General features: G+C 52.3%; 9 protein-coding genes across 16 annotated transcripts; 4 read left to right on the top strand and 5 right to left on the bottom strand.

Annotated features, from left to right (window-relative positions):
* Positions 1-544: 544 nt before the first annotated feature.
* Positions 545-1,009, top strand: KVP18_003967 (uncharacterized protein; the record flags this gene model as incomplete). The annotated part of the gene is made up of 1 exon (XM_067956133.1): positions 545-1,009. One exon carries the CDS (start codon positions 545-547, stop codon positions 1,007-1,009), a length of 465 nt encoding a protein of 154 aa, XP_067808386.1.
* Positions 1,010-1,237: 228 nt separating this feature from the next.
* Positions 1,238-1,697, bottom strand: KVP18_003962 (uncharacterized protein; the record flags this gene model as incomplete). Of its 2 annotated transcripts, XM_067956125.1 has the most annotated exons (2): positions 1,238-1,470; positions 1,499-1,697. In XM_067956125.1, the coding sequence occupies 2 exons, from the start codon at positions 1,695-1,697 to the stop codon at positions 1,238-1,240; spliced, it is 432 nt and encodes a 143-aa protein (XP_067808379.1). The 2 variants fall into 2 exon arrangements, with proteins under 2 accessions (XP_067808379.1, XP_067808378.1); XM_067956124.1 differs by having other exon boundaries at positions 1,398-1,697.
* Positions 1,698-1,825: 128 nt separating this feature from the next.
* KVP18_003961 (uncharacterized protein) lies at positions 1,826-2,932 on the bottom strand (the record flags this gene model as incomplete). 2 transcript variants are annotated; one of them, XM_067956122.1, is made up of 1 exon in its annotated part: positions 1,826-2,932. In XM_067956122.1, one exon carries the CDS (start codon positions 2,930-2,932, stop codon positions 1,826-1,828), a length of 1,107 nt encoding a protein of 368 aa, XP_067808376.1. The 2 variants fall into 2 exon arrangements, with proteins under 2 accessions (XP_067808376.1, XP_067808377.1); XM_067956123.1 differs by having other exon boundaries at positions 1,826-2,875.
* An 866-nt stretch (positions 2,933-3,798) lies between these two features.
* On the bottom strand, positions 3,799-5,844 carry KVP18_003960 (uncharacterized protein; the record flags this gene model as incomplete). Its single annotated transcript, XM_067956121.1, has 1 exon — positions 3,799-5,844. The coding sequence occupies one exon, from the start codon at positions 5,842-5,844 to the stop codon at positions 3,799-3,801; it is 2,046 nt and encodes a 681-aa protein (XP_067808375.1).
* A 103-nt stretch (positions 5,845-5,947) lies between these two features.
* On the top strand, positions 5,948-10,691 carry KVP18_003959 (uncharacterized protein; the record flags this gene model as incomplete). Of its 4 annotated transcripts, XM_067956118.1 has the most annotated exons (10): positions 6,017-7,103; positions 7,131-8,117; positions 8,144-8,345; positions 8,374-8,774; positions 8,803-9,132; positions 9,159-9,352; positions 9,379-9,671; positions 9,699-9,750; positions 9,779-9,985; positions 10,014-10,691. In XM_067956118.1, the coding sequence occupies 10 exons, from the start codon at positions 6,017-6,019 to the stop codon at positions 10,689-10,691; spliced, it is 4,431 nt and encodes a 1,476-aa protein (XP_067808372.1). The 4 variants fall into 4 exon arrangements, with proteins under 4 accessions (XP_067808371.1, XP_067808372.1, XP_067808373.1 ...); XM_067956117.1 differs by lacking the exons at positions 8,374-8,774; positions 8,803-9,132; positions 9,159-9,352; ... (2 more) ...; positions 9,779-9,985; positions 10,014-10,691 and having other exon boundaries at positions 5,948-8,170; XM_067956119.1 differs by lacking the exons at positions 6,017-7,103; positions 7,131-8,117; positions 8,144-8,345; ... (4 more) ...; positions 9,779-9,985; positions 10,014-10,691 and having other exon boundaries at positions 8,378-8,797.
* Positions 10,692-10,707: 16 nt separating this feature from the next.
* Positions 10,708-11,088, bottom strand: KVP18_003966 (uncharacterized protein; the record flags this gene model as incomplete). Its single annotated transcript, XM_067956132.1, has 1 exon — positions 10,708-11,088. The coding sequence occupies one exon, from the start codon at positions 11,086-11,088 to the stop codon at positions 10,708-10,710; it is 381 nt and encodes a 126-aa protein (XP_067808385.1).
* A 112-nt stretch (positions 11,089-11,200) lies between these two features.
* Positions 11,201-13,057, bottom strand: KVP18_003965 (uncharacterized protein; the record flags this gene model as incomplete). Its single annotated transcript, XM_067956131.1, has 1 exon — positions 11,201-13,057. The coding sequence occupies one exon, from the start codon at positions 13,055-13,057 to the stop codon at positions 11,201-11,203; it is 1,857 nt and encodes a 618-aa protein (XP_067808384.1).
* Positions 13,058-13,304: 247 nt separating this feature from the next.
* KVP18_003963 (uncharacterized protein) lies at positions 13,305-14,481 on the top strand (the record flags this gene model as incomplete). 2 transcript variants are annotated; one of them, XM_067956128.1, is made up of 6 exons in its annotated part: positions 13,305-13,358; positions 13,474-13,721; positions 13,750-13,787; positions 13,814-13,927; positions 13,956-14,112; positions 14,139-14,481. In XM_067956128.1, the coding sequence occupies 6 exons, from the start codon at positions 13,305-13,307 to the stop codon at positions 14,479-14,481; spliced, it is 954 nt and encodes a 317-aa protein (XP_067808381.1). The 2 variants fall into 2 exon arrangements, with proteins under 2 accessions (XP_067808381.1, XP_067808380.1); XM_067956127.1 differs by lacking the exons at positions 13,305-13,358; positions 13,474-13,721; positions 13,750-13,787; positions 13,814-13,927 and having other exon boundaries at positions 13,994-14,112.
* A 52-nt stretch (positions 14,482-14,533) lies between these two features.
* KVP18_003964 (uncharacterized protein) lies at positions 14,534-16,958 on the top strand (the record flags this gene model as incomplete). 2 transcript variants are annotated; one of them, XM_067956130.1, is made up of 2 exons in its annotated part: positions 14,534-14,565; positions 14,594-16,958. In XM_067956130.1, 2 exons carry the CDS (start codon positions 14,534-14,536, stop codon positions 16,956-16,958), a joined length of 2,397 nt encoding a protein of 798 aa, XP_067808383.1. The 2 variants fall into 2 exon arrangements, with proteins under 2 accessions (XP_067808383.1, XP_067808382.1); XM_067956129.1 differs by lacking the exon at positions 14,534-14,565 and having other exon boundaries at positions 14,706-16,958.
* Between the last annotated feature and the right edge of the window lie 325 nt (positions 16,959-17,283).

The raw sequence follows: 17,283 nt of genomic DNA, 5'->3' as shown, positions 1-17,283 counted from the left end.
AGATCTAAAAGGTAGACCTCCACTGACAGCAGCCGCGGCACTACTATCCATATCTTTGAATCCACAACATGACTTTCGTGGCAAAAAACGCCGCTCACAGGGCTGTCAATGCATATCACCTCCTCCCACTGACAACTGTCAAGGTCGAAGGCCCAGACATCCGATTTGGGCCCTCTGCATGTCACCCCGCCCACCACTATCAGCTGCCTCCCGAATACACTCATGCTGTGGTGGCTTCTTGGCAATGGGCGAACTCGACAGCGGTATTGCGGAATGCGTCGGCGAGAACCCGTGGCCAGCTCGAACATGTCAAGACCGGGAGAACGGCACAACGGCGTCTCACCGCCGAACATGTAAACCTTCCCGTTTCGAACCGCTAACGCCTGGCCGTACTTGAACGGCACCTCGGTTCCGACCGTCTGCGTGCTTGGAAACGTGTCGTCTTACCTGCAGGCGGCTGGCAGTAGCCAGCATGATATTTCGCCGGCGAATATCTTACGTTAAATGACTCACGACTGATACGCCTTCAGGTTAAAAAATATATATGCTGCAAGTGCCTTTCAACGCTCTGTCAGTGGAGGTGCTTGGTTCGGAATATGTGCCCTACAGCGCTAGGCCCGCCCCCCTTCCTGTGACGCACGAACCCTGTAGCGACCTTGACGCCATTATAGCTGCACTGACTGCTGAGGATCAGGTGGTACTTGATGAGATCAAGTTCAAAAAAGGTCTCGAGTTTTTCAAAGACTTCCCAACCCAAACGTTGCTGGATCTGTCCAGAGAGAGCTGGCTCCCCACAATGATGGGAGTTACGAGAGATCAGGTCCCACAAGATGATGGTCATCGACGAGCATCTGACGTGCACGCTGAATATCAAAGTGCACAAGACGTATCTAGAAAAGTAACCACCTCACAATTGCCGTTGCGATTGCCCAATGGCGATTCACGCGAAGGATCCCACGTGCCTTCCGGGCTTCGGACTCCGCTGACCACAAACACAAGGTCGAGATGAGTTGGCGAGCCCTCTGCTTCAACACTGGCACTTTCTGGTGTCCTCCTTAACGTCCTCTGAGGAACCCTTCAGCTGAATGTCCACAAGCTGTTGACCGTGGTTTTGATTTTCAACTCCTGGAAGGGCTTGAGCGAGTTCTCGGAACAAGGTTCGAATGTTGTAGCCCGCTCTGGCGCTGGTCTCAATAAACATGACGTTAAATTCGCTGATGTCGAAGTGACCCAGAACTCACGCCGCTTTTGCTTCCCCTTCCTCAGTTGTGACCTCTCGTTTGTCAGAGATATCGACTTTGTTCGCGACGAGCACGATGACCACGCTGTTGCCTCTTTCAGCCCGTACATCTTCAATCCATCGTGCTGTGTTGACGAAGGACGCACGGTTAGTCACATCATAGACTACCACCGCCGCTGAAGAATCTCTTATGTACGAAGGGATAAGCGACCTGAACCGCTCTTGGCCAGCTGCATGCCCATGGGTCCACAACCTCACCAGTATCCCACAGCTGCAATCGAACAGTACGATCGTCCAAATAAATCGTCTTGGAGAGAAAGTCGATGCCAATGGTGGCCTGGTAGTTAAGGTCGAAGGTGTCGTACATGAACCGGGTAATGATCGAGGTTTTCCCAACAGCCTGCTCCCCCAAGAACACTAGCTTGTACTTGTTGAGGGCCTGACTCCGGGCAGACATGAATGTGTGATTTACATTCGGGATATTCGTTAATTGTGTATGAGAGGGAAAGGACTTTGTACAAGAAGACGAGACGTGTCATTGTCATAACTGACTATCAATTTGAAGATGGCCCGATTTTTTGTCAATCATATCATCGAGCCTAAAGAGGACTGTACATCCGTCGTCACCAGAGCTATGTCCGTTTGCTTCGGGTCGCCGCTTTCCTCATCCTGTCTGACGAATGCATTGCAGACGACTGACTGGTCGGTGAGGTTCATGTACTGGATAGGCATGTAGTACGGCAACTCTTCCACCAGACTGTCCTGACGAAGGATGCAATACATGAGGTTCCCTGTGAAAGGTACCCACACTGGGACCTGCCGATCATCTGGTACTTGACTCTGACTGCGATAGACCAGCTCATGCCGGCAAGCCGTCACGCAAGATCGGGCACACACATCCTGAATACGACATGAGAGATGCCGTAGTTGTTTTGCGAATGACTCAGGAGTCTGGTTGGCAAATTTATTGTCCATGGGATCGAGGATCATCAGCAGCTTCACTAAATCCACATTGGCAACCAGGCTTTTGCTCAATCGGCACGCCGCAGCTATCTCGCAGACCTGGTCTCCGACGGAGGTAACATCCACAGTGGCTGACTCAAACCTTCGCAGGATTGTGGACTCGAACTCACGAAACTTAATGTTGATGTAGTAATCTCGGAAACCGTCGTCGTCGGTTTCTGGGGGTGCTGGGCCCAATGAACCTGCCCACTTTTGGGTGCTCTCGATTTCGATGTTATGCTTCTCCAGAATGTTGCCTAATTCTGGAACGCAATAACCCAAGTAGAAATCCTCTACAGTCTTCATCCCAGCATTCGTCACGATTTTTATGAAGTCGATGTGCAGAGACGTCTTAAGCTTCATGAGGAGATCGTCAATGATTATGAAGATGCCAGACTCTTCCACAGCCGACCGAATCCGCTCAACAACCAGCTTGTTCTTCGCTCTTGCTGCTTGCCACTGGCTCATTATCCAACTTGTCGGTATCAAGGTGTTGTCCAGATCCAGTAACAGAGCCTGTGCCCGGTATGGAACTGAAGGCGACGTCAACAAATCCTGGCGTATTGCATTTCTAACCTCTGCAACACACTCCACGTTATTAACAAAGTCGTCAAAGGAATCGCACGTCAACATGTCGTTTGAAACAGTGTGACTGTCTTCATCACCAGATCTTCCACTGTCACTAATCATTAAGGAAACTCTCGTCAAAAAAATGGGCCGGCAGAAAAATGGTTCAACTTTTTCCTAAGTTGGGTGTCTCTGTGCTGTGCGTGAATATGTGATTGCTGCATCAACAACCAGTCAGAATGCGACTTACTGTATTGTTTCGTGAGATAATATGAAAAGACGTGACCAGTTTCACAACTCGAACGGACGGACGGACGACTAAGTATAAAGTCTCTTGAAAAAACTAAGTTCATTTGAACCCAGCCTGACTCGAACGGACAACCTTCTGATCTGGAGAGTGAACACTGAGGGCAGAAACATTAATACATTCTTGCTTCAGCCGTCAGCGTAGCTCAGAGCAAGAGTGGGCTCATAACCCCCAGGTCCGTTGATCGAAACCACGCGCTGCTATTATCACTTCGCAGCGCTGGCTCTTTTTTCTGCAGAGACTGGACCGCCCCTACGCCCCAAGAGAGGCCTCAAGAGAGCGACCAGAGATCACGTCCATTGAGAGAGCGACGGACAGACAACACCTCAGACTCGCAAAACGGCGCTGCTACTGGCTTGAGGAAAAGAAGGCTAGTAGACCCGGAAGGGGTTCAAAGATCACAAGAAGGAAGCGCATAACGTCCACGTGCGTCCGACGCGAAAGGATACTCTAGCAGAGAAGAAGGATGCGACCGCAAACAAGAGACGCCAAGAAAGATCAACGGGCCGCTGCGAAATAGAAAAAGCTTGTGACCTTCAATGGTTTTCATGAGTGTTGATCTGAAGGTAAATTGAATGTTTATTAATCTACAACTTGAAGGTAAATTGTAAATAGAATGTTTAACTTGAAGGTTACCTCAACAAAGAAGTATCAATAGCATAAAATTGTATAAATCAGAGGTTTACATCATGTTATTGGCCTTGGCAATCTGCTTGGCCTTGTCCTCAGAGTAGGTGGAGCTTTCACCCACCAAGAATATGAACCCATCCTTTGCTCCTTCAGTACAGCACGTGGTAGATGACACCGTGAAGTTGCTGAAGCTGTTGGGAGTGAACCACCACTGTGCCTTGGACTTCCAGCACGCCTTTCCGGCGGCAAGAGCCTCGCCGTCACACTCGTAGGTCTTCCCAGTGGGGCATTTTCCCTCTCCAATCATCTCCATAGGGGCAAAGGTCTTGGCTCCTAGCTCACCAGAGGGGTTCTTGGGGACGGCCCAAGGACACTTCTTCGGCTTCACGTTCGTTAAGTGGCACGATCCGGCCGACACACCAGCAGACCCGCAAATCAGATCAAGCGTGTGTGCGTCCAGGTCGATATGGGGGTGGTCGTTGCGAGCACACCAGTCTCTATGCAAGCTCGCGCTGTCGCTGCAGTACTTCTCCCCAACGGGATTCGCGCCTCGAGACTTTATAGTCGTGCAGTCGGAAGGACCACCTCCATGCCAAACAGCATCATGAGTCAGAATACAAACATTACCGTCGGATCGGTGGGAATTCGAGAAGTCTCCAGGAGGGAGCTCATAGCTGCTATCGCTGTTGTTAGGCAGGGGCAGGATAGGATTAATCTGCGTGTTCTCGGCAGTATTCTTGCAGTAGGTGTACCCTCCACAACGGCCTATGATGATGATAGTCAGGGGTCTCGTGGAATGCTCGGACTCGACCTCGTAGCAGAGGTCATTATTTCTCCACGCGGCCTGCCCATTCTTCGCCCAGTCTCCGTACATCATGGTCGGTACAGCGCCAACTCCATCCACTCCCAGACATTCGACAGCCCAGTCCCTCCACTCACTCACCACGCCTCCTGAAGCGCAAGATCCGCCGTACGTAGTCACTGTGACGGAAGGCCACGTATCAACTCCGCTCCATTTACGCCCGAAGTGCTTCTCGTAGTAGGTAGGTTTGTTGCTCGAGCTCTTGTAGGGCACACATTTGTTGTTCTCGCAAACAGCATAGGCGGCAGGGCACAAATCAGACTTTGCCAGCCACTCGCCGCTATCAGGCTTCCAGGGGTCCTGCCTGCACTCGATATAGCGGTTGGTGGGGATACCCATGTCGTGGGCAGAAATCTCCATGGCCTTCTGCGGATTGTTGCCGCGGAATTGCGGGACGCAGACGTAGGAATCCTTACCGCTGCCAATGTCACCGAGTCTGATTGTATCCATAGGAATTCGTAGACTTTCGCACACGCCAGCGCCAGACCCTCCGTCATGCGACGTAGTGTAGGCGATTGTCGTGGTGGCTCGAGTTGTTGTGGCTCGAGTTGTTGTGGCTTGGGTTGTTGTGGCTCGGGTTGTTGTGGCTCGAGTTGTAGTCGTAGTGGCTCTTGTAGTAGTCGTGTTCGGCGTAGGAGTGGGCGCGCCCCCTACCAATGCACAGTCGGTACCGTGGGTCTGGGCCGATGTGAGCGCCTCCGAACAGGAGTTGGCCATAGAGATCACAGAGTCACACCAAGTGACCCACTGAGCCACAGCAGGATCTGTGACCGCCCAGAGAGAACCTCCAAGCATAATCTTATCCTTTGTGTCGCAGTGTATGGGTGAGCCTGCTTTGCAGTTCAAACTGGAGTATGTAGTCACCACACAGTCAGCCAACTGCTGACTGCTGATGTGCGATGCCGGACCGGCCGAACAGGCCCAGTTATGGTCGTGCAGAACGTTGCACGCAGCTTTGCAACTAGCGTCTTTAAAAGATTCAGCACACCCGGCCACGTTGGCAACGGGAGTGGTCTTCGCACAGTTCAATGAGGGGTACACACCTATCGTGCAGTCCGCCAACGCATCGCCAGAGATGGTTTGCGCGTTACCAGTAGGACACGCCCACGAAGAATCGTACAATGCACCACAAGCCCAAGCACATTTGCCTGTAGCCTCTGCGAGGCTATTCTTGCAGTCGTCAACCGCTCCGCCTAGAGCTTGCGCAAATAGAGCTAGAGTCAGAGTGGTCCTCATAAAATAATATGCTACAATTTCCATCTAGTTTGGAGGCTTGTGGGGTCATTATGTTGATGGGTTTGGAGAAAACGCTTTGCAACGTCATCAACTGCTTCGGGTCATGCACATCCTACTCGTCACGGTTGTTGGCGCGAACAGCCTGGTAATTACGTGTTTTAACGTGTTGTTCATGGAGGGTCACTGGAAAGGCTCCTTCAGCGAGGATTCAGAGGGGGGGATGCCATCCCTACTGAGCATGGTGACTGCTCGAACTGGATCGATGCGTTCGCCGTTGTACAAAGCTGCTTCCGAGGATGGCCAGTCGTCGATGACAAAAGAATCACGAGTTCAGCATGACGCCACCCCAGGTAATGCCATTCGGCTTCTCCAGCCGGCAGTATCAGCGCCGTTAGGCCTCCAAACCGCAGGAGATGTGTTCGCTCTGGATCCGATTCTGCAGATTCTGGCGTTTCCATTGGGACAGACGTCTGAAGGTCTCACAGCCAGGCAGTCGGGAGAAGAAGGACTTGTCGGAGATGTTATCCTTCACACTCCTCTTCACTCCTACGGATTAGTAAACGATAGGCCAACAATTATTGAAAGGATGCTGTTCATTCCGGGAACCGGCACACTTCTGACCTACGGAGTACAGGAAAGAGAAACGTGCGGTGAATTCTCGTTCGAAGGGGTTCTGCAGCTGTGGACATTTCTAGAAGACGTCAAACCGAAGGCTCCTCGGACGATAGACCTTCCTTTCTTCGTCACGTCCATGATCCGCAATACATTCCACCCGTCCTCGAAGTGGGAGCGAACTTTACTGGAGCAGCGTTTGGCCTCAACGCAGCGTAGTGATATGGTTGGATCGAACGAAGACACCACTTCTGGTGAGTCCAAAGCGGAATCTCTGGTTGATTGGTACAACCCCTACCCCTCTGGCGATCCTAAGGATGACTCCAGGTGGTTAGTCCTCCTCGGGACGTCTGAAGGCGATTTGCGTGTGTTCGATGCATGGAGTGGAAGCTTTACCGACTTCCTGATCACCAGTCAGCAGGTTTTCAGTCAGATCACCGTGCCATCTTTGCCTGAAGTTATGACTACCACAGACAACCCGCTCGTGGACGTGCACGTGCATCCTACATCTTCTCAGGTGGTCCTGTTGGCCTACGCCCGAGGTTTAGTGGCCGAAGTGCACTTGGTCTCTACCTCGGTCCTCGATTTCTACTTGCCTTTCAGTTCCCGAGAGCTCAAGAATGTCGGCGACGCGTCAGTCTGTCAGAGTGAGTTTCGTTCTTTTCTCGACACAGAAACGCTCTGTTTGCCAAGTGCAACTACCTCAGTGGGAAGGCTGGAGGTGCAAGCTGTTCATTACCAGCACCGTGGTAGGGCCATCCTGGTCTCTACCGTGAGCGCCAACCAGACGACAGAAGGGCTGCAACCTCAGTTGATGGTCTTTGCGAGACACAAGGTCAATCCAATCCTGATCCTTGATCTGGATGGTCTTATGGGGCGCTCACACTCGAATTGTAGCCTACCCTTCATTCATTGGCACAATAAGGATCTCGCACCCGAACGACAATACGATCCTTCCTGCATTGTGAAAGGCTCGGTTTACGTCCTTATCAGACCTCGTCGGCTGACGGCGCAGGAGCGCTTCCATGGGCAACAGCTGGATGCTGACTGCCCTTCCAACCTCATTCAGTTTAGCGGAGATTGTTGGACTCAGGTGCACGGCGTGTTTCCCAGCTCCAAACATCAGCCTGACGCGGTCATTCAACACTGCCTAACCATCCCTCCGCACACGATCCAGGCTCCTTACACGTGCGGGTTCCCGACCGTTGCGTCGCTAGGCGGGCTGTCACTCCCACCCTTCCGTCAGGATGACTCTGGAGACATGGTCGATCTTCTGCGACAGTCCATCGCTAAACTATCTCGGATGCTATTGTCATCGTGCACCATTTTGGCGCTTACACCTTTTCCTTTTATGCAAGTACTGGGGACGGTGGTGGGTATTTTTAACAAGAAAGTGGACGTCATGAAGGGGTTCTATCCGCAGATGAGCAACTGGCCAGCCGGTTTTCGCTCTTCCAGAGACGACGATGTCGGAGACGTCGAGTGCGACGAGGCGGGCGGCTGCAATGCGCCAAAAGCGTTCGTTAGTAGTTGGCCAGCCTTTTCTGTGTCTTGGAGTTCAATGCGCATGGTAGGCGTCTCGGCCTGTGATTGGTACTATCGTACTGTGGAATCGAAGGACTCGAGGTTTATAAAGAATAGAGTGGTCGGGTTTGACAAACGTGAGATGGAAGTCGCCTCATCACAGACGTTGTCGAGCATCTTCCACCACTGAGGGCCCTTTTGACGGCCGCAAGAACCAACACCGACCTCAACACGGTGATTACGACTTCCGAGTGCTCTTTACCGGTGGAAGACTCCACAATGGCCTTCGCAGCCGCGCTACTCACAGCACGACTGAGGCAGGTCACAAACGGGTGGATAGAGTCGATGGGAGGCAACAGATCTCAGTGGGTACCTCTAGTGTGTCGTACGTAGTCAGATGACGAGGCACATCGACGAGAACAACTCTGAGCACGAAGAGTGGCTTAGCCTGAACGACCGTTTAGGAACTGGGGACCTGATCCGGCCATTGTCATTTTTCAACCGCATATCCTCTGTGGCGTTGCCTGCGACGCTACTGACCACTGGTCACGTTGATGGGACTGTTAATATTTGGCTGGTGAATGGTGCCAGCTTCGTTCTGCTCTACACCATCTCAGCCATCGCGTACTTTGGGCCTGGAAGCAAGGTAACGTCAAGGTGTCCATGTGAGAGGAGTCGCCTCTACACCATCAACTCCTGTCACGCCAAGCCAATCCAACCGTTTTGGCCGACCTCCACTGAGATCTCCGCAGTGCAATTGTCCATGTACGCTACGAGGAAGCAGCGGTACTTAGGTGCGGGCCGCAACATTTCCTGATCCAGCCGTAGGGTTTGCCTCTGGAGAGGTTGCTGTATTTCGCTGGCAATCTGAGGCTAGCGAATTGTCGCCCTGTGAAGCCGAAGTTGGCGATGTCGATCCTGGGTTACGCGTGCCCTTCGGAATAAGCTGTGTAGGCCGATGGAAGCTGGGAAGCCAACCCATTGTTTTTCTCGCGACCGAGAGGTGCACCACCACCCTACAACCAGAGGTGGAGGGACGCGAAGGTGATTACGTCTCACTTATGGATATCCAAAAGTTCTGCTTCGACTTCCGCAACACTGTCTCTACAACACTTCCATCCAAGACAACAATGTGTCACCGGACTCTAGCATGTGAGCTCCGGGGTCTCCCCACACAGGCGACTCAACAGGTCGATGGCTGGTGGTTGACATCCAGGCCAACTCTGCAACTCCTCTGTTCGTAGGCCGGCCGTTTGATAGCAATCGCCTACCCACCCATCTCTCAGGGTTGTCCAGTGTTATAAAATGCAAAGGATGTGTGGTACTTCCTATGCCTATCGTCTTCTCGGAGGCCAATATCAATCGCAACGCAGTGGGTATCAGGAGGGTCGGACACAGTTCCGAACCATTGAGCAGGCGGGCAGCGCGGTGATGGTCGTTGGCACCGAAAGCGGGGAGTTGCTGCAGTTACACATGGGCTCAGGGGCCTTATTATTGGGCCACAAGGGATCTACAGTGGGCAATCTATCCCACTTCGTTCAGTTTGACTGCTCCAAGATCCATGGACTTTTCCATGTTCGGGGGGAACTGAAGTCCTGGGCTGATATGTTTACCAAGACCGTGACTGCAGCCTACGACGACCCAACAAACAAGGCCGGAGTAACAGAGGACAGCTGTCCACGTATGTTACGGTGAGAATTCCGTCCCCGAAACATCAGCGTGTCTCAGTTCGTCTCCTCCTTCGAGCATCCAGACGCTGATAAATACTCTGTGAGGTGCTGTGGGACTACTCATACAGTGGCACAGCAGAACACACCTGGTAGTGGTCTCACAAGGCAGCATTATGCTCCTAAGTCTCCGCGGGGACTCGCCTGGGTATGCTTACACCTTCCCGATTTCCGTGAGGTCCAGGAGTGTTAATCATCAGGCAGGGTTTCTAAGCTTTACAATCCAAAGCCCCATTACGGACGTGAACCTCATCTACGTAGACAACGTACCTGTGGTGGTGAGGTCGCAGCGGGCGCAGGATGCAGGTCATGACAACTGGGTCCAGAGTCGATCTTTTCGCCGTGTTGAAGCTGAAGGATAATAAGGAGATGATCGTGAAGTACGTCGGCGGCTTCGATACCCATGGACCTCTGGAGTCGAAGCCCACGGAACCGTTTAGGACGTTCTCCAGTCCTGACGGCAACATGGTCATGGTTCCTGAGAGGATGGGAACGCCTTGCCGACGCACATCATTTGTCCCAGCGCTCTCGCATCCGGAGATTTTCGCCGATGGTGACTGTGCCGCGTTTTTACGCAAGGCTTTGGTGGCTCACTCGAACCGTTGCAAGCTGCGTCTGGGGGGGCGCGGACGATCTGGGAAGCTTCCTCGGGCAGACGCCATAACTTTGACGGGGTTCAGAAAGCAGATCAACAACATGACTCACAACTTGAAAGCAGCAACCGGCATGGCTAAGCATCGCGAGATGCCACTGCGGGATATAGTAGCAGCCGCAACTGGCGCGAGGGCAGAAGATTTGAAAAGAGGACGCAAACCCTTAGAGAAGGTTTCGTGGCCAGTTCGCAAGATTGCATCCCAAACGAAGCCAGAAGGGTCGCCAACTCGCGGCATTCAGAAGAAAATCGTGTCAGTTCGGGAAGCTGATACGGTGGTACCGAGATCCACCTCGTTAACCCGATCAGGGTTGTTTGGGCGTTATGAATAATTTTAAAGGACTGGAACTATGTGGACTTCACCATGCACTCGATGTCAAAACTGGGTGGCGTCGTCACTGATGGCAACGGAACCGCACTGTTGGAAATCGGAGCGCTTTCTGCCATGTCCAGTCGCTGAGAGGTGGCCCTGTCGTGTTGTTGCACAGGAACGACGGATGTCGTTTGTTCTTGTGTTTCCACGGACTGCGAGTCCTTTTTCGCGCAACAACAGCAGCACACCTGCTTCCAGGTCAGGCATCCTCCACAACACAAGCAGGATATTATAATGACCACAAGCAACACCCCTCCTATGACTGAGAGCCAAATTATGCCAGCCGGACTCCGAACCCAGTCGTAGAACTGCTGGCTGGACTCCAGCATAGGGAGAAACGGGTCGATGTCACTCATGTTCAAATGTCACGGAGACGATTTATTAACGACAACGAAGAGCGGCACTAATTTATTAAAGGATAAATTTCTTGGCTTCACTAAATATAAACTAAATTAAGAAGTGCGCGCTTCACTTCTTCTGCAGGTTCTCTTGCAGCCGTTTTACCTGGTTGATTCCGTGCCGCGCATACACCATTCCCTTTTTGAATGTTTCGGAGTCCTGAATACGCGGACGGCCAAGATGAGGGTTGCAGTTAGGGACAACGTCCATCAGATTGAACCGTCGAGTGATGTTCCACTGCTGGCTGCTGAAAAAGAAGGCTGGTTTTTTTGGGAGGCCGCCACTGTCCCTCGTGCACCCCTGCTGTCCCTCCACGTCGAGCTGTGCCAGCAACGTCAAGTAGTCCATGGAGTACGCCTTCGGACCCGATGTGATTCCTAGGAATCGGTTGGTGAACTGTCCGCCGTACTCGCTTTGTTGGAAGGCTGGGGTCCGCGAGAAGACTTGCACATCTGCAGGTCCCAGGCGAGGGAACACTGAACCCTTCTGCCAGGTGCCATTGTAGTAAGTGAACGGCAACTCCAGGTGCAACTCGGTCTCCGAAAGGATTGTGACTCGGCACTTGTTTGGCAAATCTCGAACGAGCTCCTTGTTGAAGAACGATGTGGGAAACTCCAAACCGTCCTGAGATACGAGCAGGCTCGGATAGCATTCGTGTTGTGGGAGGATGGAATTGAGGTTGATGTAAACGAATAATGACGCACCCTCCGTTGCGTACTGCTGAAACCACTGAACCGCAGTAATTATGTTCCTCATTGTTGGTTGTAACCGCTCATCCGGGTGATCGTCCACTACGGTAAGAATACACTTGTCGGTCATGCCATGTACCTTCTTCAGCCAGTCCTGTACGCACCTTGCATCGTGCAACGCGCCACGTTGCTGAAGGGAGTCGCTAGCGATGATCAGGGCGTGACGGTAGGTGGCAGTTTGGGCGCCGCTGGCAACTATTGTCTGCTTGTCCAATTGCTTCCGCAGGTTTTCTTCCAACTCCTTCTTGGCAGCTGCCACCTTGACCTCATAGCCCTGCCGTTCTTTCTTGCGTCCCTGACGTCGCTCATCCTTCTCGCCACTGTCGGGTTTTTTGGGGTTTCGGACCTGGGGTTCGAAATCATTGGCGCTCGAGAAGTCGTCTGGGCGGATGGATGCAGCCAGGTCCATCAGGTCCCGCATGAGGACGTTTTGCGCCTGGGAAAAGTCTCCGTCGTTGGCATTCAATACATGATGAATTTTCTTGTCTGGTAACTGAGGGAAGAGTGCCTTCAGCTCCCAGAAGGGCACCAACTTTTTCTTCTGGATTTCCACATGCGATACCTCGGCCAGAACCTTCTTCTGACGTGCGGGAATCAGATGGTCCTTGTTATAAACCTCATTGTGTTTTGCAGGGTAAGCATCACGCTTCCTGGTCAGCGGTGATGTGGAGCTAGAGTCCGAAAAACTGCTGCTCGAATCCGACTGGAATTCCTCCTCGTAAAACACATCATTCAGCTGCGTTGGGCATTCGCGGTTAAGTTCTAAAGGCATCGCTATCGAGCTTTCAGCTGCGTACTTGCCTTTCTGATCGATTTCAATTTGTAATCGAACCTCTCCGCTGGCACAACCCTCCAAAGGGGTAAGCGGATACCAACCGTCGCTGATCCGGTGAGGGTTCATACGTTCGAGGTCAATGGACGCCTGGCCCAAGGGATTGTTGAGAACTGAGCTGTGTGACCAGAGCTCCACGGTCAGAACCTTGCTTGCGTGCTCATACACTGGGATTACAAAGGCCTTGTTCCAGCGAGGGGTCGTGTCATTGTTGAGAACACTAGTTTTGCATTTGGATCCAATCCAGTAGAATTTGGCATACGGATTGCAACGCGAACCCTTCGGAGATACAAGTCCGCGAGCCTCGTCCACTGTTACGCGGACGTAGAACTGGGGGTGAACCATTGCAAATGTCAAATAACAATAACAGCGTCTGACTCATGATGGAAGACACGACTCATGATGTCACTGCTTTGTTCTTCCAACCGCGCGTGGGAAAGCGATTGGTAGATTTCGCCTTTTAGAATGACGGCTTCGATGAACGGCGATATTTCATTGTTTAACGCTGAAGTTCAAAGCGACGCCATTGACTGTTCTTGACACGTCTCCATTTGTAACGTTGAACTCGAACCTATAATATATCAAAATCCTGATGTCGAAACTCGTTCTCGTTACTGGGGCTACCGGCTTCGTTGGCTCTCACGTTGTGAGTCGGCTTTTGATGGAGGGTTACCGTGTTCGTGGCACAGTCCGTGACCGCAAGAAGGCAGAGTTCCTCAGAGGGCTACCCAAGGTGCAGGCAATCGCCCCCCCGAACGCAGAGTGAGAACCTACAACTGGTTGACGCCGATCTAATGAAGGAGGACGGTTGGCTAGAGGCTTGCCGGGGCATCGATGTAGTGATTCACGTGGCGAGCGTGTTCAAACTTGGGCTGTCGGAGGAAGCGGTGGTCGCGCCGGCTGTCACTGGAACTCGGAATGTGATGACTGCAGCAGCAGATGCAGGCGTTCGGCGCGTGATTGTAACCAGTTCCATTGCAGCCATTTATGGAGGACATCCGTTGACAACGTGAGTGCAGGCAGGGCTTCTAAGGCAGCACGACCTTCACTGAGGATATGTTCAGTGTGCCTGAGAGTGGGTTGTCGAACAACGCAACACAGAGTCGCCCAACTATGAGAAAGCCAAGGTTCTCGCTGAAAAGGAAGCTTGGGCCATAGCTGGATCGCGAGACATCGAACTTCTGACGGTTAACCCTGGCTACTGCATCGGTCCTAGTGAGTGAGAGCCCCCGTGCGAATTCAGTCCTCCATGCGTCACAAGGCACCTGCGAGTCGTCGTTTATGCTTAAGCAACTGTTGGAGCACTCCATTCCTCTGGTGCCAGACGTTGTGTTTCCAGGTGTTGATGTACGAGACGTCGCCGAAATTCATGCGCGCCTGATTGAATACACGCACCCAAGGTGAGTCAGTTGTCTTTTGATCCCAGCCTGCTTGAGTTCCACAAGAATCCGAGCTTGGGGAGATTCATAGCTACCGGCGATAAAGGCAAGAGCTACCTTCAGATGTCACAGCTTCTGCAAGCTAATTTTGGCTCGTTGGGGTTCAGGACACCTTCCCGAGTGTGCCCAACATGGCTGATGAAGTTTCTAGGTTTGTTTAATTCCCAGATGGCTGACGCGGCGAAAATTTCAGGCCTTCGTTGCTACGCGCCAAATACGAAGACCGCTGGCGCGTTGGGCATTGAGTTCAAGGACACCAGTAATGCGATAGTAGCGCATGCGCAGAGTTTGCTGGATTTCGGAATCGTCCTGCCCAAGTATGTGCACTGATCGTATTCTTTCTGTTGGTGGCAGACTGAGTAATTATTACAACATTTGAGTGATGGCTGTCAGAAGCATAGATATCAACATCAAGTGGGCCTTGCACAATCCACTCACCCAGCGGCGTACAGAAGTCGCTCGCCGACTATTCCGAGAGAAGGCTGTTGTTTCTAGGATTCGAAGGGGCGCTGACGAAAATTGATACGGAGAGTTTCCTCAAACCCTACATCCAGATGAAGGATGAGCTGTTCTCTCTGGGAGACGTGGTGCTAGTCGTTCCAAATGATGAGGCGGTGGCTGCCCACTGGGTGAGAGTTGTCGGAATACCGAAACCGTTCAACGTGCTAGCGGATCCCGAGTGCCATCTTGTAGAGGCTCTAGGCATGAAAACCTATATCAAGGGCCTGGGATTCCGATCTCGTAGATTCGCAGTACTGATTGAGCATGGTGAAGTGCTTAAGTGTGTACCGGTGGCGTCGCCAGCAACGTTGGTAGCTACCTTCACGGCGGCAGTTGGCTCTCGATGCGTATCCAAAGACTCCGTTTTTTCTGACCACTGCGACGACACTCCCACTCCAAGAGCGATGGTCGAGGGCTTCGAGGATTTGTCACCTTTCTCTGCCTCACGGCCGGGCTTCACCGATGAAGTTCTGGAAACGCCGAAAACAACGTCGCCTGCCTCATCAGAAACGCCATCCGTACACTCGCAGTTCAGTCCGAGGCCGTGGAACTCATGCTCGGACTGCCCTGACTGCTCGGCGTCATCTCCGAGCAAGGACGCGGAAGCTCGGGCTATGGCGAAGAATACGGTGAAGCAGGTACTGTACAGAGTAATGTCCTCGTTGGAACAGGGTGTGATGCATACCAAGGACGAGGGATCCAGCGAGACTCCCGCGGGCCCAGGCGCTGAAACCAAAGCAACTGTCGGGGACATGAGCCTTGCTTCTGATCTCCCAACTACCTGGGTTCCTAGCAAGATGTGTTCGTCCAGCTCTTCCTCTTCGTCTTCGAGTTATGCTCCCTCTCCGATGGGCTCCCTCGCCAGCGAGAACAGCCTTCTCCAAGAACTCGTCGAGCTGAGCGACACGCCTGTGGTGCCTAGACTAACCCGCGAGGTCTCGAACCTCTTTCGTAGCACCGTGAGCACCGAGCTGCTACGGAGTAGCTCCATTGTGCCCAACCATTCACATGATGAGTCTTCACATGGTCCTGGATTGTTATTTGATGACTCATCACACGGGCCTCCCAAGATGTTGCCTTTGAGGGAATTAGATGCGGTCGAGGAGGGTGCCTCTCAAGAATTAACCAGAGACGTTTCTGAGGAGGTTCTCTCAGAAATCCTTTCGGAAGACGACGCCTTCAAAACTCCGCCTCCTGAAACTTCCAGAGAGCAGCGGAGACTACCCACCATTCGGTTGATTCCGACTCGTGTTAGAGGCTCCTCGTCCAACCTTAACAGGTCTTACTCCAGCGGCGCGCCTCAAGAAACGATCACGGCAGAAGTCTCTCAAGACGTGCTACCTCTTCAGTCGCTCCAGACAAGCCTTCCGCCTGCAGAGAGCTCTGGCATACCGGACTCACTACCGGAGGAGTACAGCGATGTGCCCCTGTCCTCTAACCGGTCTTCAGTTGACCTTCCCACAGTGTCGGGCGTCGAGCTGGAATCAGTGGACATTCCGTTCGCGGAAGAAGAGAAAGCGATCATCGAACCGATGTCAGCCACGTATCTGGAGAATGAGCTCCTGGACGTGGAAGTGAAGTCAGCCATGGATAACGAGAAGGATCTTAATAATAAGGTTCTGGAGGTGGAGAAGGATCTTGAGGATGAGGTCCTAGACGTGGAAGTTAAGTCAGCCATGGATAACGACAAGGATCTGGATAATGAGGTTCTGGACGTGGAAAAGGATCTGAAGGATGAGGTCCTGGACGTGGAAGTGAAGTCAGCCATGGATAACGAGAAGGATCTGGATAATGAGGTTCTGGACGTGGAGAAGGATCTGGAGAATGAGCACCTGGACGTGGAGGTGAGGTCAGCTATGGATAACGAGAAGGATGAGGTTCTGGACGTGGAGAAGGATCTGCAGGATGAAATTCTGGACGTGGAAGTGAAGTCAGCCATGGATAGAGAGAAGGGTCTGGATAATGAGGTTCTGGACGTGGAGAAGGATCTTGAGGATGAAATCCTGGACGTGGAAGTGAAGTCAGCCATGGATAGAGAGAAGGGTCTGGATAATGAGGTTCTGGACGTGGAGAAGGATCTTGAGGATGAAATCCTGGACGTGGAAGTGAAGTCAGCCATGGATAACGAGAAGGATCTGGAGAATGAGGTTCTGGAAGTGGAAGTGAACCAGAAGAAGACTATTCTTGAGTCTGAGCAAAGCGACCACTCTCCAACCTCTAGTGTTCCCTCTGAACGCGATCTGTCACTTGATGGTTATTCCAAGCCAAAGAAACGCAATTGGTTTAAGAAGGCGTTCCGTGTGTGACCGTGTGACGTCCTATATTCCAACATTCTTATGATTATCAGTGTATTTCACCCCTGTCAAGATTCGGTCGTTCCCGTTATTGCGTCTCTCTTGACGGGCCAGCCAAGAACAAACCTCAAGAGCCTAATCCGCTTTACTGAGCAGAATCGCGAGACAGTCACGTCTATTCGACATCTTGCTAGCTTCTGGGAAACTATCTACGCTCACAAGTCCAGCGCGAGTGTTTCTTTGACCCATTTGGCCGGGTTCACCTTTTGGACCGATGCCATGAGAGGAACGATCCAGCAGATGAGCTTCATTTTTGCTTGCCTCTGCGGCCTTGGGT

The sequence above is a fragment of a genome, assembly GCF_019968955.1.
Source record: "MAG: Porospora cf. gigantea A chromosome Unknown PgA_NODE_470_length_17283_cov_328.077, whole genome shotgun sequence".
Classification (NCBI taxonomy): Eukaryota; Apicomplexa; class Conoidasida; order Eugregarinorida; family Porosporidae; genus Porospora; species Porospora cf. gigantea A.
Note: the sequence above shows the minus strand (reverse complement) of the source record. Positions and strands in the feature narration are given on the sequence as shown.